The sequence below is a fragment of the Apium graveolens genome, chromosome 11, assembly GCF_009905375.1.
Source record: "Apium graveolens cultivar Ventura chromosome 11, ASM990537v1, whole genome shotgun sequence".
NCBI lineage: Eukaryota > Viridiplantae > Streptophyta > Magnoliopsida > Apiales > Apiaceae > Apium > Apium graveolens.
Genome location: NC_133657.1, coordinates 199082115 through 199107237, shown reverse-complemented (window position 1 = coordinate 199107237; position 25123 = coordinate 199082115). Strand labels below are relative to the sequence as shown.

Genomic DNA, 25123 nt, shown 5'->3' with positions numbered 1-25123 from the left:
ATATTATAAAAAAGTTGAGAATTATTCTAGAAAAAAACTGTTTATTTGGTACGGAAACAAACTTTTTCCTGGATCTGTCCCTAGACTTTTCTTCTCGACCCAAATTAAACATAATTAATCCAACACATGTACTCTACTCCTATATTTTTCTCCAAGCTTCGTACCAATCGTATTGAAATTCCAGCTTGCTTAAAAACGACACTTGATAACTAATTTAATGCATGGGAGTTACTTGGCTTAGAAGTTCATTGACTCCTGCATATTTTTAACCACCAAATCAAGTCAAGCGCAGGCACGTTGGTATAACCTAGTCCATAGACGAGGGAGATGAGTATTTGACCTAAAAATCATTAAGTTGATGCATTTACAGGTATATAGTAGTAGACTAGTAGACCAGTAGTCTTTGGTTTTGCAAGTGAGCAAGTGACTCCCCGATCAATCCCAGCTGGGATTGGAGTATTTTTCGAGTTTGAGACGGGAAACAGGAAAAATAATAAAAAATAATTCACATATTACTAGACCATGATCCCCGATAATTATATTTAATATAATTAAATAATATTTTATATGTATATTAATTAAATTATTAATAATAAATATAATATATATGCATTATTAATTTTGTTTATTATATTCAATTTTCATAGTAGAATATGTTCAATAAATATAATTTCAATATTACATTTTATCATAAATACATCAAAATTTGAATTTCTATTTAAAATATGTTGTTAAATTTAATTAAAACATATTATGTATGATTTATTAAAATATTTTTATTAAAAATTCATTAAAATTAAATAAAAATTTATTTAATAAAAAATTATTAGAATCCCTCATTAGCGGCCGCATAAATCCCCTTTCCTAGTTCAGGACAAAGATCAAGTAGTAAAATAATCTTCGTTCGGAAATTGGGATTCAAAATATGACTTAGGGTTTAGTGATCAAAAGCACAGATAGTACTCTTGATCTTGAAGTTACCCGAAGCCCTAGCTAGAAAAACACGGTCACAAATTATTCAAATTTATATAGATTAATGATAATGTAGTTAAATTCTTGGCCGAACAAGTCAAAGGAGAATCGAAGAATTAATAGATTGATACCCACTTTTTATTTGTTCATTTAAGGAGAAGAAAAGTATAGACTACAGAGAAAAATAGTGTTAAATATCCTGTGGTTCCCGAAATTTTTCTCAATGAGATGGCAGTCATTTCATATATTTTAATTAGTAAACGTGTGTGTATATATATAATTTCATCTTATGTTATTATAAAAGTTATCATAAAGTTCATTAATTCATATACGCATAATAATTTGAAAATTATTTTGAAGAATTAGTATTTTCTAGAGAGAAAACATATGTTGAAATAGATATATGTTAAACTTTAATATTATTTAAATTTAAAATAATCAATCATATTAATTCAACAAAAGATTAACTTCTTTCTACATGTCGAAAATAAATGACAAGAAGAAAAAATGAAGTTATTAAAACCTAATAACTTGTTCTTTCTTCAAATCAGTACTAGAAACCGTGTCAAGTAGAAATCCGGGCTTAAATAAAACTTATAAAACCAATTTTCAAAAAAAAAAAAACTTATAAAACCAAAACTCACGCTAACATTTATTATGCTAGCCCTACCTCCAGACGCCAGTCCGCCGTTAAGTGCACGTTATTTGATTATTAACCTAAATTAACTTTAAACGAACCATATACAGTTGCAGGCATAATTATTTATCTTGGCATCACGAAACAAACCGAATGCAAAAATGCATTCCCCCTCCATTAGCAAAGCTTCAAGACTCTCTTGTTTATTGTTTCTACTAACAATATTATTCCTCTCATTTATGTCTTATGGATCAACTGCAGCAGCAGCAGACGACGACAGTACTATGATAATCGGTGTTGTCATCGATGAGGCCTCTCGAGTTGGTAAAGAACATAAAGCAGCCATGAAAATTGCAGTTCAGAAGTTTAACAACTCTTCAGATCACAAACTTATAATTCATTTCCGCAATATCGCTGCTGGTAATCCCTTTAAAGCAGCTACTGCAGGTTAGATCTCGTCATTACTTTTCACTTCATGTTCATATATATTAAGAAGTAAAGAACAACTTCACTGGAAATTGCGTCCAGTTTGAATGTACTTCTGTAATGAATAGTATAGTTTTTTAAGTGATACATTTGTTAACAACAAGCTCACTGGAAATTGGACTTTAAATTGAGGACTGCTACATGAAAATTACTAAATTTTAAATCCCAACGTTGTTTGGGGTGCCTAGGATGTGAACTACTCCCTCTATCCTAATCATTTCTTTACGGTTTCCTTTTTGGGATGTCTCATCCAATTCTTTACATTTCAAAACTTACCAAAAATAGTCAATGGGTTCCACCACTTTTCCACTTTTCACGCTACTTTTACTCCACTATTTCCCTTTTATACATTAAAAATCAATGGATCTCACCACTTCATCCTCTTTTCTTTCTCTTTTTCACTACTTTATACATGTTTCTTAACCTCCGTGCCCAAACCAAACGTGAAGAATTGGCCGGGACGGAGGGAGTAGATGAGAAGGCGAAGTTATTTTACACATACGGTTAGCTATCATCAACTGATCCTTCAAAAAATTATGAGGTGTTCAATAAATATGATATATGTTATAACACACACGCATGTATGCACATCAGATGCCATAGGTGGTTGAACATGAGCACCGATACCATGCTGAGTAACCGGCTTTGGAGGAAGGCTCCGTATGTATCTAATTTATGTTCTAAGAGGTCGGTATCTCATATTTTCTGTTGACACCTCACACACTTCATGCTCATATGTATTTCAGCTGACCAGTTGATTAGAGTTGAGAGAGTGCAAGTTCTTATCATATCACTGGCATGGCAAGAAGCTTCTGTAGTCGCTAATGTTGGAAACCGAGCTAAAGTGGCAGTTATTCCACTTGGACCTTCTGCTATTTCACCCACATTAGCACATGTAAGGTGGCCTTTTGTAATACAAATGGCAAGCAACAGTTCCAACGAAATGGAAAGTGTTGCAGCCATTGTTCATTCCTACAACTGGAGGAAGGTAGTAGTCATATATGAAGAAGACACATATGGTGATCCTGGAACATTAGCTGTACTATCTCAGGCACTTCAACAGAAGGGTTCTGAAATTGAATATAGTTTGGTCCTTCCACCATATTTTTCTTTATCTGACCCCCAGTTTATTGATAACCAGGTAGCCAAGTTACAAAGTAGAAATTCTCGAGTTTATATAATGCTGATATCCTCCGTACGAATGGCCAAACATCTATTTAGAGAAGCTAAGAGGACTGGATTGATGGGGAGAGATTCTGTGTGGATAGTCACAGATTCCATCACAAGTGTTTTGGATTCTCGTGACTTTTCTTTTATGAAGTTCATGAAAGGTGCTATTGGAACCAAGACATATTACTCTGAAAAGACTAGTAGTTTTAAGGAGTTGAAAGCTCAATTTCGTGAAATTATGAAAGTAGATTATCCAGAGGAGGATAATTTGGTGCCTGGAGTTCATGCTTTGCGTGCATATGATAGTATTATGGCCATTTCTCAGGCTGTGACACGATTAGGTAGTCATGAAAAAATAACTTCAAAAAAATTGCTCAAAGAAATATTGCAGAGTAACTTTCTAGGTCTGAGTGGGAATATTAGGTTTCATAGTGGAAGTTTATTGGATTCTTCCACTTTAGGAATCATAAACATCGTCGGAAAAGGTTATAAAGAGCTTGGATTTTGGTCACCGGAACTTGGTTTCTTAAAAAATGTTACTCAAGTTAATGGAGGTTCTGGTAGCTTGAAAACATTGGACCCTGCAGTGGACTGGCCGGGTGATTTGCCCCGACTCCGAGATCCAAGAGGATGGACAATGGCTAGTAAAACAAAGCCAATGAGGATTGGAGTTCCTGGAAAGGCAAGTTTTCGAAAGTTTGTTAGGGTTAAATCAGGTAATAGTTCAGATATTTCAGGATTTTGCATTGATGTCTTTACTGAGGTAGTAAAGTTTTTGGAGAAGAAATATTATCGTTTATATTATGAATTTATCCCCTTCAATGGAACCTATGATGAGCTAGTATTCAATGTTACAGAACATAGCAATCAGGTAACATATTTCATTTTGATCTATTTTGAGCCTTTATTACTTCTGTCGGTGATACCCTTTATTTATTTGTTTTTTGTTTTCTGAATCAAACCAATAATTTAAAAGGCTTTTGATGCTGTTGTGGGGGATATCACTATACTGGAAAATCGATCGAAATACGTGGACTTCACACAACCGTATGCTGAATCTGGCTTGTCTATGACAGTTCCATACAATCATGAACCTAGCAAAGCTTGGTTGTTTCTAAAACCTTTCAGTTGCAGTATGTGGCTAGCGACATTTAGCATGTTGTTATACACAATGTTCATCGTTTGGTTCTTCGAACACAAAACAAATCCAGATTTCAAGGGACCGGTTAAAGATCAGCTTGGCATGGCAGTTTGGTTCACCTTTTCTACTTTGTTCTTCTCACACAGTAAGTGCCTTGTTATCCTAAGTTAGACCCTGATGTCTTTTACAGATGTTAGGCAAGTTTTTGACTGTTAGATCATCTTAAATCATTTAACATTACCATTATAGTAATCTCCTTATTTTTTACACATAATGTAGAAGAACATCAGTAATTGTAATTAATACTGATACTTTTGAGGCAAAAAACTATGCAGGAGAGAAGGTTTACAGCAGCTTTACGAAAACAGTGGTTGTGGTGTGGTTGTTTGTTGTGCTAGTTCTTACCTCCAGTTACACAGCTAGTCTGAGTTCAATGCTTACAGTTCAACGGCTTGAGCCAAAGGTGAAAGATATAGAGTGGTTAAGGAAAAAAAATGCACCAGTTGGTTGTGATGGTGATTCATTTGTTAAAGATTACTTGAGAGATGTATTGAATCTTCATCACATAAAAAACATCAGTAACGAAACTGCCTATCCATCTGAATTCGATAAAGGGAACATTTCAGCATCATTTCTTGAGCTCCCATATCAGAAAGTCTTTCTGCAAGATTATTGCAACAAGTATACTACTGTTGGACCTACCTATAGATTTGGAGGACTGGGGTTTGTAAGTTACTTCTCTTGCATTCTGTTTGTGTTTCGATCACTTCAACAAACGATAGATTTTCGAAAAATCTCAATACTCTGAAAAATAATAGGGTTAAATATCAAAGTGGTCACTCGGTTTGATGTATCATTTGAATCACTAAATTGATAATAAATCTCAAACGAATACCTCAAAATATGTGCTTGATAATTAAAAAATATTTTTATGAATTTTTATACATTTTTCTTGAAACCTATTACAACCAAATTAAAATGTATGAATTCTAGTATTTTCGATAATATAGCGAGATTTATAAAAATTGATCTACTATTTTTTTAAAATTTTTAGTTATATTTTTTGATTTAAATAAAAATAATTAGTAGATAAATTTTTAAAAATCTCACTATATCATCTAAAATACTAGAAATTCATAATTTTTCATTTGGTTATAATAGAATTCAAGAAGAATATATATAACTTCATAAAAATAATTTTAAATTCTCTAACACCTATTTTGAGGTATATGTTTGATATTTATTATGACCTAAGTGATTCCAATAATATCCCGTTAAGTTTGATGATGAAATTGATATATGACCTTGAGTTAAATGACCATTTTGATATTTAATCCAAAAATAATATAACATGTTATATGAATGCAGGTTTTTCAAAAGGGATCCCCCATAGCTAGAGATGTATCTGAGGCCATTTTAAACATCTCCGAGAATGGTGTTCTTAGAGGCTTGGAAAAAACTTGGTTTCCATCAGCAACAAACTGTTCTGCTTCATCGGATAACCTCACCATCGAGAGCTTCTGGGGAATATATTTGATCTCTGGTGTCACCTCTACGGTCTGCCTTCTCATTTTCATCGCCAAACTACTAGTTTTCGGAGAAAAAAAAGATCGAAATGAGACAAATCAAGAAACTGGTGACATTGCAGCTGAAGAGGGAAATTGGAGAAAGGCTATTGCACTTGTAAGGTATGTAAAATATGTCCATGACAACAAAATTTCCCCTGTAAGAGCTATGTTGTTTTCATTATTGATGTTCTTGTTGTAACAAGCTTCCCAAAGTTGATAGGTTGGAATGGATCATATTCATTTATTTATTTATTTTGCTAAATGGATCATATTCATTTTGGCCTAGATATTATAGGCATTAGTTCATTACAAATTCAAGATTTCTATTTTACTTGATGTAAGATTATTACACACTTGTAATGTAATAAAATTTCATAGATTGATTTGTGGGTTGAATCTGTAATGTTCCACTTTGTCATTAATTTTTTATTTTAATAACTATTTGTATCCCAAATTACTTGTCTATAAGGTTGTTAGTATTCCATTATAAGATAAGGTAAAACAAATCGGTTAGAAATGTGCTTTTCCAATAACATTTACTCGAATCGATCATTTCGGCTATCATTTCGTCTGGCATGTTATCTTATCAACGAATTTACTTGATGTGCCAACGAATTTTTTTATTTTTATAAATGGATTTTCTTGTATTTTAAGATGAACATATAATTCTGTTGATTTTTTTATGTGAATGAGAATTTGAACTTTAAATTCACAATTTTTTTAAAAAAAATCAATAAAATTATGCTATTAATGCACTTCAATATATAAACTTTTTTTTTACTTTTACCGCATTAACACTGGCTAATAATCTTAATATTATACTTTTCTTTACACAAATTAGCATTACATAGTCTAGAACTTGTTTATTTATTCGAAGCTTCGTAATCGTCTTAATCAAAATTCCAGCTTGCTTAGAACGACACTTAATCAAGTGTTGTGCGAGTCACACAAGAGAACATTTATTAATCAATGCAGGGAGTTTCTTGGCTTACAAGTTCCATTGACTGCTTGCGTTTTTTCAATCCAAACAAGTCTTAGTCGAGCACGTAACCTGCATATTTGGACACAAAAATCACATACTATTTGGTATGGCAATTGAGTAATAATTAATAATCTTTATTAATAAATAAAACATTTTTTAAGTGTTACACAGGTATTAATTTTGATTTTACCGATTTTTGGTACCACCAACTTTTGGTTTCACTTCATGTATATCTTATAATTCTAGTTTTGTATTTATACTTCTACATGTATTGATTCTATTAAATTTAGTTTTAATTTTGTTATATTATACTTCTACATGTCTTATAATTATATTATGTTTGGTTTTATTTTGGTTTCGCCCTTTTGGATTTAACCTTTGTATTAATTCAATATATTAGTTAGGTCTGTCAAACGGATAATTCGGATACGGATATGCCTATATCTGTATCCGCATCCGCATCCGCAATCATCTGATTGAAATACGGATAATATCCATTTTATTTTGGATACGGATAATATCCGCTTTTTTCTCGAATTCGAATGCGGATATTTCGGACGATTATCGAATTTTTTGAATTTTTTGTTGCCCCTACCTTTTTAACGATAATTATAGAACATTTTATACTATTAAATACACATAATATATTTATATATGTATAAAGTAAGTGTACAATTATATAAAATTTGTATAATCGTATTATTTAATACATTTACAAACACTATAAACTAAAAAAAATAAAATTTAAATTATATATAATTTTATATTTTTATAATTTAAATATCATATATGTATTTAGTTTCGGATTCGAATATCCCGAATTCGAATACGGATAATATCCGTTTTTTTCTCAGATACGAATAATATCCACTTTTTCTCGGATACAGATGCGGATTTTTCGGATGAATATCGAATTTTTCGAATTTTTTTGACAGCCCTAATATTAGTTGTATTATAACAAACGTAAATATATATACAGGAGAATAATCAAATACAAACTAAAATTAAAATAGAAACTAGGAACTAATATAAGTCATTATTAGATCAACCAAATCTAATGTCCCCTTAAATCACCCCACCCAACTACTTTGCACCATCACACACCCAATTTCAGCTTTTTCCCCTCCGTTTTTAATTTTGCTTTATCCCGTCAAACCTTAAATTTTTTTTTAAATCCGATTTTACTGTATTTTTCTACATCTCTCAACGATCGATTTGCATACTATATGTGTTATATTTCGAAGTAATTTTAAAAAATAAATTATTTGGCTTCTAGTTTATATTCTAAATTTATTTCTACTGGAGTAACCCATATATATATATATTTTTAGCTTTTTCGAATCATATATCATTTTTAATATAATTATTAGAATTATATTTTTTATTATACTTCTTGATTTTTAAGCAACACCTAGACCATCCTAATTCCATATATAAATTTACATAATGTAATAGACTCCTATTTAAAAATATATTATTTTTAGCCGTTTTGATTTAGTATAATTAGTAGAATTTTATTTAATTATACTTCTTGATTTCAAAGTATTACCCATGTATTCTTCTTTAATTTCTATATGATCAATAATATTATATGTATTATTTTATCTGTTTATTTAACTGCAATTCTTATATTGATTTCAATTCATTAATCATATTTCTCATATGACTCAATAGTTATATTTTAATGAAATAATAAAATTTTTGAAATTGCATTATAGTTATAATATTTTTATTTATTGTAATTAATAACTTTTATTAACAAGTGAAACACTTTTTAAGGAGTACTTTGGTTTCACTTCTATTTTATTTCCTCAAATTTTGGTTTCACCCCTTTTGAAATAATAAAATATTTGAAATCGTATAATAGTTATAATCTGTTTATTATAATCATAACACAAATATCGTATCTCTATTAATAAGCGAAACTCCTTTTTTAAATGGTCCCAAATTTGATATCACCTTAGTTTTGTTTGACCCATATTTTGGTTTCACTCCGATCATCATATTTCGAATACAACTCTATATTATTTTATTTTTAATGAAATATAACTAAATTATTGAAATCGTATTGTAATTATTCCTATTTTTATTTCAACTCGATAATCATATTTCTGATATGACTCTAGATAACTCTATAGTATTTTTTTTAATGAAATAATGAAATCGTTGATATTATTATAATCTTTTTCATTATAATTCTAATGAAAATAATGGATTTATCACATGCATATTACAATTTTTTACTTTTATTAAAATAATTGTAAATAAAAAATAAAATTAACAATAAATTTAATTCCCGATTTGTTCTCACATTTATTTCAACTCTAGATTCATATATTTTGTATAGTTGTAAATTGTTTTTCAATAAATTAATATAATTACTAGAATTATATTGTAATTGTAATTTTTTTAATAATTAATTATACTGTAATAAATAATATATTGAGATAATTATGGTGATGTATAATTCGGAAAATACACGGATTACCCCACTTTTAAATTCGAATGCCCGAAAATACATATTAGCATGAAATAGTGGTTAAATAATCGGCCAACTAATGCGTACTAATATTTTATTTGAACTATAAACATGTTTCTTATGCATGCTCACTGCAATTAAAGTTTTGAGTTTGTTGAATACGAATGTTCAATGTACGTATCATATATTAAAAAAATTATAAAAACAGGCATGTGCGACATGTTTATGCCTAGATATATACAAATCATACTTTTTCATGAGGTATATTCAGGTGCATGTATTACCTACATTCGTGTTTAATGGGTATTTTGGGCAATATTTTTCACCACTGGATAGTTTAGGGAGTTTGGGTTGGTTTCGTGTTTTAAAAATTATTTAAATAAATTAACTTGGCATGTGTTTCACACGGATTATCAACTAGTTATTTATAATTAGTAATATCTAGCTAGAGATTAAACACGGTCACTAATTACTCCCTCTATTTTTTTTTATATGTCGTTTGACTTTTTTGACAGACAATTCTAAATTCCTTTGACCGCATATATAAAATGATATTTTTTAAAATTTTCTTTTTCTAAATTAAAGTTTTAGTTATATATTTTTATTCACAAAAAAAAATTTAAAATTATTATTTAAACTATGCGGTCAAAAGACTTAGAAGTGTGTGCACCAAAGTCAAACGTCAATATAATAAAAAACAGAGGAAGTATATAGTTCAATATTTTAATTAATTAACCAATATAACAATAATGATATTCTAGTTAAATTGAAGACCGACCAAGTCAAAGTAGAATAGCCTATAGGTATGTTGATTTATTTAAAGGAGAAGAATAGTATGCACCCAAGTTGATGTGAAAAATGCGTTTCCAGTACCTTGGCAAAACTGCAAAGCCTTTTCGTTTATTTTTTCTGCTAAACATCTTCTTTCTGTTATTTCTGTCTCAAGGATCAACTACAGCAGCAGCAGCAGCAGCAGCAGCAGCAGCCGGCAAAAGTACTACGATTATCGGTGTTGTCATCGATGAGGATTCTCGAGCTGGTAAAGAGCAGAAAATAGCCATCAAAATTGCAGCTCAAAACTTCAGAAACAACTCCAAGAATCACGAACTTAAGTTTTATTTTCGGAACATCAGCTCTGGCAACCCACTTCAAGCAGCTACTACAGGTTAGATATCTTCTAATCTTCCCTATAAGTTTTTGTACTTCAATGCTACGCAGGCCTCTCTTGTTAGGATATTTAATATGGTTAGACGTGTTGAATAATATTTGTGTAGAATAAGATCACGTTGCAGCCTTTCTCTGACACCTTAAGGTTTTAGAGCGATTGGTTACCTAACATGATGTCAATGCTCGGTTTAGAGAGGGTAACAAAGCTAGTCTACTTAAGACTCTACTAGTGAATTCGAGGAAATAGTTGAATACTAAATTTAATGTTAAATAAAAGATTTTTTGGTTCGTGCCTTGGATTCGATTGATTAATCCATCAATGTACTGCAGCTGACCGATTGATTAAAGACGAAAAAGCTCGAGTACTTATTGTATCACATACATGGCAAGAAGCTGCAATAGTTGCTGATGTTGGAAACCGAGCTCAAGTGCCAGTTGTTTCACTTGCATCTTCTGATATTTCTCCGACATTAACACATCTAAGGTGGCCTTTTCTGATACAATTGGCTGGCAACAGCTCCAAAGAGATGGAAAGTGTTGCAGCAATTGTCCATTCCTACGACTGGAGAAAAGTCGTGGTTATTTATGAAGACGACGCCTATGGTGATCCTGGATCACTAGCTGTACTATCCAAGGCACTTAATGATAAAGGTTCCGAAATTGAGTATGGATTAGTCCTTCCACCACATTATACTTTATCCGACCCTCGAGGGTTTATCAGTGACGAGGTAGTCAAGTTACTGAGTACAAAATCTCGAGTTTTTATAGTACTGAAATTATCAGTAACATTGGCCAAACATCTATTTAGAGAAGCTAAGAGGATTGGATTGATGGGGGGAGATTCTGTGTGGATAATTACAGATTCCATTACGAGTGTTTTGGATTCCAGTGAACCTTCTTTTGTTTCATCAATGGAAGGTGCTATTGGAACCAAGTCATACTATTCTGAAGAAACTAGTCGTTTTATGGAGTTCAAAGGTCAATTTCGCGAAACTATGAAATCAGATTATCCAGAGGAGGATAATATGGTGCCTGGAGTTCATGCCTTGCGTGCATATGACAGTATTATGGCCATTTCTCAGGCTGTGACAACATTAGGAAGCAATGAGAAAACTACATTGCTAGAAGAAATTCTGTCTAGTGACTTTCGAGGTCTGAGTGGGAACATTAGATTTCGTGATGGAAGTTTATTAGATACTTCATATTCAAGAATCATAAATGTTGTTGGAAATAGTTATAAAAAGCTCGGATACTGGTCATCAGAGGACGGATTCTTCAAAAATTTTGATCAAGTTATTAGTACTCCTAGTATGCGAAATTTGGACAGTGTGGTGAACTGGCCAGGTGATGTAACCCGAGATCCGAAAGGATGGACAATGCCTAGTGATGCAAAGAGAATGAGGATTGGAGTTCCTGGAAGGACACAGTTTCAGAAGTTTGTAAAAGTTGAATCAGTTGAGGAAAATTCAAAATATGTTAACAAATATTCTGGATTCTGCATTGATGTCTTCTATGAAGTGAAGAACATTTTGGAGAAGAATTATCCTTTACCTTATGAGTTTTTCCCTTTCAATGGATCCTATGATGAACTGCTCTGGGGTCTTACAGATCAGAACAAAGAGGTAACTATACTACTAGTCTTTACATGATACGGTATAACATCGATAAATGAATATTCGATAAACGAATAGTCTCGCCAAATAAATTATTTTTTAGGTCCCAACATTTTAGAGATAATGTAATTTTTGATCTCGATAATTGAATAATCTCAATTAATGAATAAAATATTTTGGTCCCAAGGGTATTAATTTATCGAGGTTTAAGTGTTTTCGATATTTTGAAACCTCTACAATTAGGTAGAATATTCTTCAATTATTTGAAATAGAAAGGCAGTCTTATTTGAAAAGTTTCATTTGTTATTTAGCCTTGATGTGCTCTTATTGACAATTTTGTTTTGTTTTGTTCTCTGAATCAAACAAAAAAATTTGAAGAATTTTGATGCTGTGGTGGGCGATATAACTATACTAGCAAATCGATCAAAATACGTGGAGTTTACGCAACCCTTTGCTGAATCTGGATTGTCAATGATGGTTCAGTACAAACATGAACCTAGCAAAGCTTGGTTGTTTCTGAAGCCTTTCAGTCCTAACATGTGGCTTGCGACATTCAGCATTTTGTTCTACACTATGTTCATCGTTTGGTTCTTCGAACGAAAATCGAATCCAGAATTCAAAGGACCGTTCAGAGATCAGCTTGGCATGGCACTTTGGTTCACCTTTTCAACTATGTTCTTTGCACACAGTAAGTGCTCTTTCAACTTCTCCCGCACACAGGGCCGGCCCTGAGATTCGAGGAGCTCTAGTCGAAATAAGTTTATGGGGCCCTAATATACATATATCACGAAAATTCATATATATTTACTTGAAAAAATTAGAAAATTTTGGGGCTCTTGAGTGTCAGGGCCTAGGAACAAGTCTTGCTCATCTATAGTCAGGGTCACCCTGCATGCACCCCTAATATTTTACACATATAATGCAAGTCTAACAGTCTCCTAACTCCTAACTCGATCCTTAAATATAATATAAAAAAGTTGCTGCATTTTTACTTCCGCTTAAACCAGTTTGATTCCCAGTGTATCATTACGAAGTAAGACAACTAATAAATTGTGGACTTAAAATTTGCAGGGGAAAAGGTTTACAGCAACTTTACGAAAATGGTGGTAGTGGTGTGGCTGTTTGTTGTGCTGGTTCTTAGCTCCAGCTACACAGCTAGTCTGAGTTCGATGCTTACAGTCGGAAGGCTTGAGCCAATGGTTAAAGATATAGAAACGATAAAGAAGACAAGTGCATCAGTTGGTTGTGATGGTGATTCATTTGTGAAAAATTACCTGGGAAATGTACTGGGACTTGAACACGTAGAAACTATCGCGAACCAAACTGATTATCCTTCTGCATTCGATAAAGGAGATATTGCAGCATCATTTCTGGAGGTCCCATATCAGAAAGTTTTTATGCAAGAGTACTGCAACCAGTATACGACTGTTGGACCTACTTACAGATTTGGCGGACTAGGATTTGTAAGTTATTACTAGTCTTTCATTCTTGTTTTGATTGTCGATACTCTGAAGACTAATGTTTGATGTTCTGCAGGCTTTCCAGAAAGGATCTCCTATAGCTAGAGATGTGTCAGAAGCCATCTTGATCATCTCCGAAAATGGAGTCCTTAAAGGCTTGGAAAGAAAATGGTTTCCTTCATCAAAGAACTGTTCTGCTTCAACCAACACTGATAGCCTCACCATCGAGAGCTTCTGGGGAATATATCTTATCTCTGGTGCCACCTCTACAATCTGCCTTCTCATTTTCATCGTGAAAGTTTTAGTCCTTAGAGTAAACAAAGATCAGAACCAGAGAAATCAAGAAACTGGAGACATCCCAGCCGAAGTGGGAAATTGGAGAAAGGCTATTGCTCTTCTAAAGTATATCCGTAACAACAGCAACAGAGTATCTCCAGTAAGAAGAACTCCATCCTTCTACCGGGGAGAAGAAATGGGCTCGTCAAGGTGGGAATTGGTGAGTCCTTCAGAGGCTCTAGATCATGGCATCGGACAACCTGGAATCAGAATGCCAGAACATTCATCGCGGCCACCTGACATTCAAATTCCAATACCAAACCTTGATTCTATAGTTCATCATGAAGAATAATGATCATTAGAAGGTTTTATTTATTTATTAGACCTCTACAAGGGGCAAGGTGCATATTGAGGTGATACTTTCTTTCCCCCAAGTCATCAGCCTCTCAAAGTTTAAGCTCAAGTCTAACATCTATTCAAAGCTTACATCTATTCTTGAAGTGACCAATTCTTTGCAAAGACTTGTAAGTTAGTACAATGTATATATGCATATGGTCAAGTAGATCTACATGTGTTAGCTGCCTATATGAAGTTAATGTTTTCAAGTAAAAAAAATATACTGGAGTACCTGGAGTTTCAAACATGAATTTCTGAACATAAATTTGTGATTAAAAAATTTATGCCACCTACAGGGGGTTGCAACTTTAGTTGCAGGCAATGCATTGTTCAAGAATCCACTTTTGTGCATATGATTTTTTACAGATCCAGTGGGCAAAAAAAACAAACACTTTTGCTTCTCCCTAAAATCTACAAGTCAAACAAATAAGATGATTAGATCTAGCAAATCTCTCAACTTGTTTCAAGTGGTTCAATAATCGAATAAAACGATCTGTAAACACAATCAGGGACATACAAAAAGAATATCCGGATTTCAAAGTGTTACGGCTACTTTATATGATAAAAACATCACTCAGCTAAGTTAGGGTAAGCCTTCGGCTCTTCGAGAGTGGAGACAAGACTTGTACTGCTGTGCACCAAACTCCTTAATATATCTGGTGTTTCATTTCAGAACTCACAGGAGAGTACATATTCCTAATGGGCGTTTCCGGAGTTGTATACTCTTCTCAAATGTTTTCACCTGATTTCTTTGCATAGGGGTAGATAAAACCTACCAATAGCCCCTTCCCCTTCCTTGTCTACCTCGTCCCCTGCCTCTGCCTCCCCTTGAGCCACTTCTCCCTCCTTGTGGTAAACCTTCAAATGCCCTATTGAGAAGTTGGTTTTGCATACCGCCACCTCCACGGCCTTTCTTGTTCGCATAAGTATTAGAACCATTATTCATATTGGCAGGACGTTTCCCTCTGCACATGTGAAAACCGGTAATCTGACTTACTTTTAACAGAGAGCCAAAAAAAATCTAAGATCCTGAATGCTTTGATGAGCTAGCAAGCCTTGGAGGATAAATGAAAGCTAAATAAAAGTCCACCAACTTGTAATAAAATACTACTACAATTTCCATCTTCCTTTTTACGATATTTGTGGCAGGTGTAAAATGTTGATATTCATAACTACCGACTATGAAATTCACATGCACATTCATTGATCAAAACATGCTTCATATTAGGGCTGAGCAGAAAACCGAAAAAATCCGAATCCGAAACCGAAACCACTAAAATCCGATCAAAACCGAACCGGTAGCTTTGGTTGCGGTTTTAAATTTTAAAAACCGAGAGTATGCGGATTCGGTTTTATGCAAAACCCGCCCCGATCCGAAAGACAATAAATATCAAAACAAAATCGTTCTCAAACATGGTTGCGAACAGTTGAACAGTAAAGGTACTGCAAAACATGTTTTCCAACAACTCGAAGAGTTGCGGTGTTAACTAACATGTTCGATCAATCAAGAACATGAATTATGTACATATACAACTTACTCTGGCAATGTGCATACACAAAGTTATTTATAAATCTGAGTGTCTGACATATGTCCAGTCCAAGAGGCCACTTACATGCAACAATTCTTTACGCGAATAGAATCCTGCCTTTAGTATGACTAGTTTTGTGATAGTTAAACCATATTAACTCATAAAGATTACAGGCTAAAAGAGCAGTAAAATCTGAAGGTGCATTAAAATTTCCATAAGTTTTTAATAATATCTAGCGTAGTTGCATGGCTTTGTAACTGTACAACAACGTGTTCGCTGTTCCAAAACCTTTCAAGGTAATTAAGAAGAAAATATAGCAATTTACATACTGTAGCTCAGTTATACTTGTACTTAACACAGTCATATGAACCATTAGTATTATCACTACTAAAATGGATGAATATAAGTATGCTAATCGTGGAAACCTATATCAAGTATAATGTGAAGTTCAAGACAAAATAATAATATTATTGGTAATAACCACATAGTTTAGAACATACCCAGCTGAAGTAGCAGTAGGTTGGGAGGGTTTGACGACTTCCATCCAAGATAAGTTAATTCTCTTATCCCCGATAAACGAAGGTGATTTCGAGTGCAATGGCTGATATATGGAGACAAGTATACAGTTTATCAACTCATGCACAACTCCATAAATTTGTATAAAACCACAATATATTAGAAGTTCGAATAAATTGTTACCTGTGTCATAGCTAGTATATTATTGCATGTACGCAAACCAGTTGTTGCATTCTGTTTCTGAGTTTTCTGCATATAATATTTCAATTATCAGGCACTCAAATGATTTGGATTGAGAATAAATATGCAATTCAATGAAACAAGAAAGTGAACGCACAATGCTAGCCTTTTCTTCATCAGACTTGGCGGTAGACATTGCTTTGTTGTGTTCTGCCATTCCCTGAGTTAGTTTCTTCATGGTAGCTTTAGCAAGCTCTTCAACACAGCTCAACCTTTTTGCCAATGAGTAATCAATGACAACCAGAATTAACAGATGTGCATATAATATGTATAGCTAAATGTTACGAACACCAAATTTAAATCCAAAGAAACCCTAAAGTGGTTCACTTAAATTGGGGAGGGAAGAAGATTTAGCATGTAAGCTAGTAGGGTTAAGTTAACAGTTTGTACTTCTTAACTGGCCGTACGATTGATTGTCTCTTTAGAGATAAGGACAGTGAATTAAAACTTAAAGAATCCAGTTTCACGTAAAGTGGGTAGGAGGAAGAAATAGCATCTACACTAGCAGGATAAATTCATCCGATTGTACTTACAACTGGCTTATGATTAGTTGTCTCATTCAGTAGTCATACCTGTATTTCTGAACAAGCTGGCCCAACATTCTAAGAAACTAATTCTAGCTCTATTCCCGATGAAAATAACTAAAAAAAATTATTCAAGTATTTGTTTTCATTCTGGCCTTATTTAAATAATAAGGAATTTGCACTCCCCCATTGTTCTTGAATTTAAAATATTTTAGAAAAACACCAGTACGTGATACAAAAAGCTGCACTTGAAAAATTATACCCAACACCAACAGATAGAAATAGTATTTCGTTATTGGAATTACTAATTACCTCTCTGTGAAATCTTTGTACTGCTCTGAGAAATCCTCGCCGAGCCTATCTGATGGTTGACCTGTTACAATTTTGTAGCCACATAGGCTATTGGAAGCATTTGGTGCCTGTTTGACACAGGATATTAATACTAAGGTCATTGCCACGTAAGATTATGGAAATCTAAGATTGTTTGTAATAATAACCTTGCTTGCTATATGGTGAAACGTAAACAGTAAGCATTCCACATATGTAAAGTTCATCTCTTCTGCCGTTTTCCTCCTAGGCATGTACTTCTGAAAAAAAAACAGTAAAATGGAACGAGAAATAAAAAAAATTCCAGAATCAAACAAGTGGTATACAGATCTATCCATCCTAAATATATTACTTGTGAAACAAAAGGCCTTTTATATCGGTTGAAAGAATTCTAAAAGTAGTTTTTGGGAAAGAACATGTGGACATAAAGAGAAAATTGTTTCCCTATATGTAAAAGAAAGCTTCTAATGCCTCAGACCTTGTAGTATCTCTGCATATAAAATCCCACATGTACTTCAAGAAACTGAGGCACTGCCCCATTGTTATGAAATCTCTGATGCTAACCTTTAAAATCTGAACAACAGAAGGAAAAATCAATCTAGCATCCTGTGGTGCTGTGTAAGGTGAACATTCAGCAAGGTTTTTCAGCAAGCCAACTTTGCGTTCTTCAGGAAGCTGGCAGATACAGATAAGAGCTTTAGAACTAACCTTATTACCCAGCAATAAAAAAATCAGAAATTGATTTATAGTTATATTTCTGTCTTGCAAACCAATTAAAGCTATTCCATGTAGGGAATTGCTTACACCTCGTATCATTTACATGTTTAACGTGAATTTTACATTTCAATGCATGCGGACATTCCCAAAATAAGTTAAAATCTAAGAGGGAAAGCGACTCCAGTAACTTTTTAATATATAAGTAAACATTATCTTTTTAAGTATTATTTAGTTAATTGGGGGAGGAGGGGGGGACATGTTCAAAGATCACGGTTCCTCTACATAGATACAGAGACAACATTCAGATGTAAATATTTAGTAGCTATTATGACTAATTATGTATTACCTCGTCAAAAATAGGAAAAATATGTTTGTTCAAGTAGGTCAGAAATTTGCTGTTCGATGCACCTTGCTGTGTAGAAAAAGAAAAATTATTTGAAGGAAAAACAATGTAAGTTAGATATGAATAATAATTCTACTTTCTAGCAAGTGAACATACCATAAAAAAAGGAATAGCCATGAACAGGCATGATATTAATCGATCAAAATGGTCCACATCTGAAACCTGCAGTAAGTAGCAACTTGTTAACAGTTAATGTAGATTATGCGACGAAGCTAGTAAATAATGAATGTAAGGAGACAAAAGAAAACTACTTTGTTTTTAATACACATTGAAAGTATCAACAAGTTTACACTGCCTTCTAGACAAGTTAGACTAAAGGCTCTGGTGCCGACTTTAATAGAATAGAATATGGAATTGAATAACTGAGTGCGCCACTAATTTCCAGAATTGTTCAGGTTTAATCTTGTCTTTTAATGGGGACGATAAAATCAGAATATATAACTCTTCAGTCCTCACCAATTTCCAGATTACACTTATAAAGCAAACATAATTAACTTTCCCCATAATCACAAATCTATCATGACTTTTCGAAAAGGTAGAGGTTACCACCAATGTAGTCTAATGTTATCTAGACTCTAGAGAAATAGCTGCTACACTAAAAACAAGCAATACGGGATGCTACTAGTTTAAGATCATAGTTTTGAATTGATTACTAAAGCTACAGCTTAAAATATCCCACAGATTGTTTCTTCTGGGAAACAACACCATCAACCAATACTGCCATCGAGTATCAAGATATCCGAAGTTACAAAAAGAATAACACATCTGGACGTTCATAGAAATTCACTTCCTTAAATTTACACTAAACAGATAATTCGATAGGCACAATATCCAATAAATTGTTCACTCACTTTACAGGAGCTAGGAAACCCCCCATGGAAATAAAACTCATCAAAGAGTGACTATTTCATGGGATCAAAACACAAGTTATTTTCACTCGCTAAGCTTTCCTTCTGTATTAGTAGTATACTAATGTAAATCTCTGGGGCAGACACTTTGTGCAACCTTTGGTGCAACCATTGATCAACTTCCCAGAGAAAGGGGGCACCTGGTCAACATTGTTACCAAGTAAAGATGAGAAAATACCGTTACCGTCATCCAATCTAAGGGAGCACTATGAACTCTTCGAATTTTATAAACTAAATAATCTCTTGTCACAAATAACACTGCAAGTCTCTGTAAACTACTGACTGGCTTGCAGCAACAACTCTCTTGTGATGTTCAACATTCAACATGATATTACCATGTTCGTGAATATTAACAATAAAAACTATCATCTATTGCCTTCAGAAAAATAATGCTATTACGTAGTAAAATACTTCGAGTACCAAAAGAGGGTAACAAAAAAGTAGGTACTACATAGACCGCTCTTATAGTTAACCTAATCACTCAAAATCTAACACACAACATGCCTTTTTCTACAAATTTTGAAAATGTTCATGGAATGTAAATAGACCAATGTTTACAGAGTACATGTAAATAATTCCATTCTAATCCAATCACAAGGTGTGGAATACTCCGTAGGATCTCAATAATCTGGTAGAATGATCTTCTTACGAGTAACCTCACTGCAAATTTTATGTTTCCATAATATGGCTTTCAAAAGTTAACTGTCTCCTGATGTTGACACCAAACATGTATCATATTCCACGTCCAGAGTTGGGTTAACAATGTTTACTGGCTACGTCGTGATTAATACAGAGAAAAAGACCCCAGCATATTCTAGATCAGGAATAATAAGTCTACAGTTGTAACAAATAGAAATGAAAGACCCAATCATACCACAGAACAAGATTTTAGGACAAGTCAATTCAGCATTGCAACAAAATATTGAATCTGTTTTAAACAGACAGGAAAGGTTCAATTCCTAATACATGGGACAATTTAGTTAGCATCAGTATACTAATTTGATAAGTTTCTCACTCCATAGCAGTATTCACAAGTTTCTGATTAAAGTCGGCATCAAGCAAGAGTATACAAAATTTGATATGAGAGAGAGAGAGAGTCTCAAGCAATACATACATTAAACTGTATATCTAAATCAGCTTGCCCTTCTATAATTTCGATCAGCTCTTGCACACGCTCAGGAGGAGCTTTCTCTCCAAACAGACTCAAACTTTTCAAAAAATTCATAAACATCTCAAATTCTGCACCCGTCACATCTTGTAAACTCTGCAATATCACCTTATTAGCTTCTTTTAGGGAGAATTGGAGAGATTGAAGTGCTTAAGAAAATAATACGCAACTTTACTTAAAAACTGGAATAAACACAAAGACACAGAGGCCAAATAGATGCATACTTTCTTAATCAAGTCAGTTATATGTCTTTCCATCTGCTCCTGAGGCTTTAACAGCTCAGCTTTTAGAGGAAAAACCTGCAGAAATTTTTATATAGTCTAAGATAAAAGGATTACATAAAAAATACGAGAATCTCATGCAAGTGGTTCTACTCACCTTGTCTTTTATGAAAATTAGTGTCCTCTCACGAAGGTTTTCATCCGTGATTGGCTCGTCAACGCTCTCAATGTGCTTAAAGAGCGCTGTCAATGAAGCTAAAATGAAAAATATATATATGTTAAAAACCATTTAACTGGACAAAGTCGCTCAAAAAAAATATAAAGAAAGCACAATGAAAATATGACATTGCTGTAAAGTGTGAACAAAGAAAGTTGAATGCATAGTTGCAGACTACAAAACTAGTGTCAGTGGGAGAAGAAATCAGAGTTAACATGAGATGCATTCCCGTACCGAATAGCATATGGACATATGCCAGAAGTGAATTGGAAATTTTATCTTTAAAAGATCTATGCAACTCGAGCAAAACTGGTTAGAATGGTGTTCTTGCTAACTCTGACCTAGCATAATGACACGACATCAAAAGTTGATAATCGATGCCGTACAACGACGGGCGTCAGTTCAGCAGGGAGGCCATAGGTTTCTGAATTGTATTTTGCACCTTATTCATATAGGAACCAAGGAGGTGCCAGCATGTATATATTAAACAATACACTATAAGGCTAACAAGTCACTACCCCAGTTTTTAAACAAGAATCTACCAAATTATCAAACAGACAACCTTCTGCCTCTTGTAGTGTCCCAGTAACCTTCTGCTAGTATTTAAATTGTCTACAAGGGTACTGCATATGATCCAGAGAAAGCAGATGCATAAACACAACTTACTATCGTTTCTAGTCCTTGTAATTTTCAAATCATAATTATAATACTTAATATTTATTCATGCTTCAAACATGAAACTAACACTATCATTATTATTCAGAAAAATTAAGAGTACGGCCTTTTCATACCAGGAAACGTTAGGATTTCTAATCTTATTTTTAAGAAATGATAGTAAACATATACTTAGAAGAAAGAGATACCTTTCACATCCTGCCTTAATAATGACAAAAGGGCTTTATGAACTGCATCACGCTCCACATTCTCTTCTACAAGCATCAAGATTTACCAAGATGAAAATTGCATCATAATATATGCAAATACACACACTGAAAAATTCAATACTCTTGCTTTACCAGCAGTAAGGAGTTGTGCAAGAATGTCAACAATTTTGGAAAGATGCTCGGGTGTATCCTTGCAAAAAAGAGGAAGGCCGCGTATTGCTTGAACCCTAATCTGTAAATGTTAAACATGCATAACAGAACAAAAATTGAAGACTTGATTAAATAACTAATTGAAGTTCAATTTTGCAAAAGAGCTTCTCAACGCTCAACGAGTAATTATTGCAATTTTCAATATATTACAAGAACTGCTATAAAGACGTCAAACATGTTTGTCTGTTTCTTCAAAGTGTTTTAGTAAATAAATTTAACAAGTACTGTTCTTTAGAAAATTAAGTAGCAGATGAAACAGCTTATTTTCAAGTCTTACAACAAAAACCAATATCCAATCTCATAATTATGGTTTAAAGCTTCAAAACACTCCGCTCTTGAATTAAAAAGCTAAATCCAATTTGTTGTAGTAAATATAATATCCAGAGTTTTTATGAAAAATTATCACCCAATAGGAAACTAATGAATAAACTACCTAATTAAATGTATGACAGTTACCTAGCTAAACAGGCAGATTGTGTATCTTATAAGATAAATTACAACTTACAAGATCTCAAAAGTTATATCTACTAATGAAAAACGCAAACTTGTACTGGTAATAGTTTACTTCAAAGTTCTCACTTTTTTCCTAATTTTCTACCGCTACCAGTTCCGCTCATGAGATGTTTTCTATCGGTCTATGTAGTGGTCACAAGAAACAATCTATATAACGTTTGTAAACAATCAAGAATACCTCAAATTGATACTCCCTCTGTTTTTTTTATATGTCGTTGAACTTTCTTGCACACAATTCTAAGTCCTTTGACCGCATAGATAAAATAATATTTTTTAAAATTTTCTTTTTCTATATTAAAGTTTTAGTTATATAATTTTATTCAGAAAAAGAAAAAATTAAAAATTATTATTCTAACTATGCGGTCAAAGCACTTAGAAGTGTGTGCACAAAAGTCAAACATCATATAATAAACCAAATAACACAAAACATACAAATAGATCATATTTAAAGAAAATAAGTACTAACCCCGAGTTCTTCAGCTTCACATAAATCAAGATGAGCATCGACAGCAGAAACGGAAAGATCAGGGAAAAACTTAAAGAATCTTGGAATAAGCTGCGCAGCTAATTGTCTCGCCTTTACACTATTACTCTTAGCTGCCTTAATTATATTCTCATAATCTTCAACATTCTGCTAAAAATTTACAAACCACATAAAACTAAGAAATATAAGCAAAGGCATTCCAAATTCATAACACAACTTAACACAATCCATACCCCTAAAAACACACACAAATGTAAAATTAAGACTTTCTACTATATATACCAAATTAATAACCTAGATTACCAATAATGCACCAATTCAACACAATTCGTATCCCGTAAAACACACACTCATAAAAATCAAAACTTTACACAACACATACCAAATTTATAACTTAAGTTATCAAACAATGCACAAATTCAACACAATTCATTACCCTCGAAAAACACACACGTATAAAGATCGAAACTTTATAACAAATTATCAAATTCATAAACCTAAAGTATCAAAAAAAGCACAAATTCAACACAATTCACAACCCTAAAATCACAAAAACACACAAAGATTGAAACTTTATAACAAATATACACAAAAAACACATAAAGATTGAAACTTTATACTAAATAGAGTATAAAGATTGAAACTTTAAGATAAATAAGTGATAAAGATTGAAACTTGATGATAAAAATGTGAAAAATTGGGACCTGAGACTTGTCTTTGGATTCATTGAGACGCTCGCCGTACTCGTAGAGCTTTTCGATGTCTTTGCCTTCGTCGGCCATGGAGCTTGTGAAAGTTGTGTGTGTGATTTTAATGGGGGGATTGGGGGTTGAATTGAATTTCAAGTTGAGAGTATACAAGGATGGGAGAAGTGTTAAACACAAAATTAACTGGATTAACAGAAATAATTACTACTACTGAAATGAAATAAACTCTTATTTTGTTACCGGTTCTGTTAGTCGCTCCGAAAAGGATTTTTATGATATTTTTGGAGATCTGAGACGGTGGTGGATATCAAAAAACTCACATTTCACAATAAAAGTGTTGGTGTTTTATGGGCACTAGCATAACAACCCGTGCGAGCATTTTCTAGAATTTACTTATGCATCATATAATTATAATGTTTTAGCTATTTTTTATTTGTAAATATTTTACAATCTCTAACGTATATCAAATACAAGTTGATTTTTTATGAATGTGTATTATTTTCATACAAAACATTACCAAATTACATAACGTTTCAAATATAGCTCATTAAGCAACATATATATATATATTCTTGTTTGTATTGTATAATTTGTATTTAATGAATGAATATAAAAAGGGTAGTCAGTGTACGTTTAAAACGAAACGATTTAACTTAATCTATAGAATGTCATTAGTATGTTTACAAAGAAAAAATTTAAAATAAACATATATGTCGTATACACAGTTGACCAAAAAAATGGAATTTTATTTAAATAAACTATATGTAGTGGGCTATATTATTACCGAGTTCACCACTAACTTACAATTAACTTACTTAATTTAAAAAGATAAAATATGCAGAACTGAAGTCAGAATGACTTGCAATCATAATATACAATAATATAAAATTTACACTACTGTTAATATAAAAGTTGATTTTAATGAAAAATGTTGGTTTTTAAAATTCAACATATGTATGTATGGAAAATGTTAGTTTTTTATTTACATTATTGTTAACAAAGTAAGATTAAATTATATGTGTGTGTGTCAACATGTAAATTATCGTATATTACATTTCTTAGTAAATTACGATGGTTTTAATTATTTATATGCTAAATATCTGATTTGTGTACATCTATAATCATTATTAACATCTAGTGAGATAATTGATTACTTAAATAACATGAATTATTCAAAAATTAAAATTATGTAATAAATAGATTGCAAT

General features: G+C 32.8%; 3 protein-coding genes across 4 annotated transcripts; 2 read left to right on the top strand and 1 right to left on the bottom strand.

Annotated features, from left to right (window-relative positions):
- Positions 1-1730: 1730 nt before the first annotated feature.
- On the top strand, positions 1731-6343 carry LOC141696886 (glutamate receptor 2.7-like). Its single transcript, XM_074501022.1, has 5 exons — positions 1731-2056; positions 2842-4136; positions 4242-4551; positions 4742-5133; positions 5775-6343. Exons 1-5 carry the CDS (start codon positions 1771-1773, stop codon positions 6171-6173), a joined length of 2682 nt encoding a protein of 893 aa, XP_074357123.1. The 5' UTR covers positions 1731-1770; the 3' UTR covers positions 6174-6343.
- Positions 6344-10275: 3932 nt separating this feature from the next.
- Positions 10276-14627, top strand: LOC141696977 (glutamate receptor 2.5-like). Its single transcript, XM_074501146.1, has 5 exons — positions 10276-10600; positions 10933-12224; positions 12594-12903; positions 13287-13678; positions 13752-14627. The coding sequence occupies exons 1-5, from the start codon at positions 10294-10296 to the stop codon at positions 14301-14303; spliced, it is 2853 nt and encodes a 950-aa protein (XP_074357247.1). The 5' UTR covers positions 10276-10293; the 3' UTR covers positions 14304-14627.
- A 160-nt stretch (positions 14628-14787) lies between these two features.
- On the bottom strand, positions 14788-24109 carry LOC141696979 (apoptosis inhibitor 5-like protein API5). Of its 2 annotated transcripts, none has more exons than XM_074501147.1 (16): positions 23913-24109; positions 23191-23358; positions 22134-22233; positions 21981-22046; positions 21058-21155; positions 20904-20978; positions 20626-20775; positions 18700-18765; positions 18547-18612; positions 18048-18158; positions 17654-17743; positions 17469-17575; positions 16730-16844; positions 16576-16641; positions 16377-16477; positions 14788-15312 (listed from the first exon to the last, which is right to left on the bottom strand). In XM_074501147.1, exons 1-16 carry the CDS (start codon positions 23988-23990, stop codon positions 15120-15122), a joined length of 1650 nt encoding a protein of 549 aa, XP_074357248.1. In that variant the 5' UTR covers positions 23991-24109; the 3' UTR covers positions 14788-15119. The 2 variants fall into 2 exon arrangements, with proteins under 2 accessions (XP_074357248.1, XP_074357249.1); XM_074501148.1 differs by having other exon boundaries at positions 23191-23355; positions 23913-24108.
- Positions 24110-25123: the final 1014 nt, after the last annotated feature.

Coding starts and splice junctions, on each gene's coding strand:
- LOC141696886 (XM_074501022.1), top strand. CDS start 1,771: ATGCATTCCCCCTCCATTAGCAAAGCTTCAAGACTCTCTTGTTTATTG. Junction 4,137..4,241: donor TTACAGAACATAGCAATCAG/GTAACATATTTC, acceptor ATAATTTAAAAG/GCTTTTGATGCTGTTGTGGG. Junction 4,552..4,741: donor TACTTTGTTCTTCTCACACA/GTAAGTGCCTTG, acceptor AAAACTATGCAG/GAGAGAAGGTTTACAGCAGC.
- LOC141696977 (XM_074501146.1), top strand. CDS start 10,294: ATGCGTTTCCAGTACCTTGGCAAAACTGCAAAGCCTTTTCGTTTATTT. Junction 12,904..13,286: donor AACTATGTTCTTTGCACACA/GTAAGTGCTCTT, acceptor TAAAATTTGCAG/GGGAAAAGGTTTACAGCAAC. Junction 13,679..13,751: donor GATTTGGCGGACTAGGATTT/GTAAGTTATTAC, acceptor GATGTTCTGCAG/GCTTTCCAGAAAGGATCTCC.
- LOC141696979 (XM_074501147.1), bottom strand. CDS start 23,990: ATGGCCGACGAAGGCAAAGACATCGAAAAGCTCTACGAGTACGGCGAG. Junction 21,156..21,980: donor ATTAAGGCAGGATGTGAAAG/GTATCTCTTTCT, acceptor TTTTCATTTTAG/CTTCATTGACAGCGCTCTTT. Junction 17,576..17,653: donor TTCACCATATAGCAAGCAAG/GTTATTATTACA, acceptor TGTGTCAAACAG/GCACCAAATGCTTCCAATAG.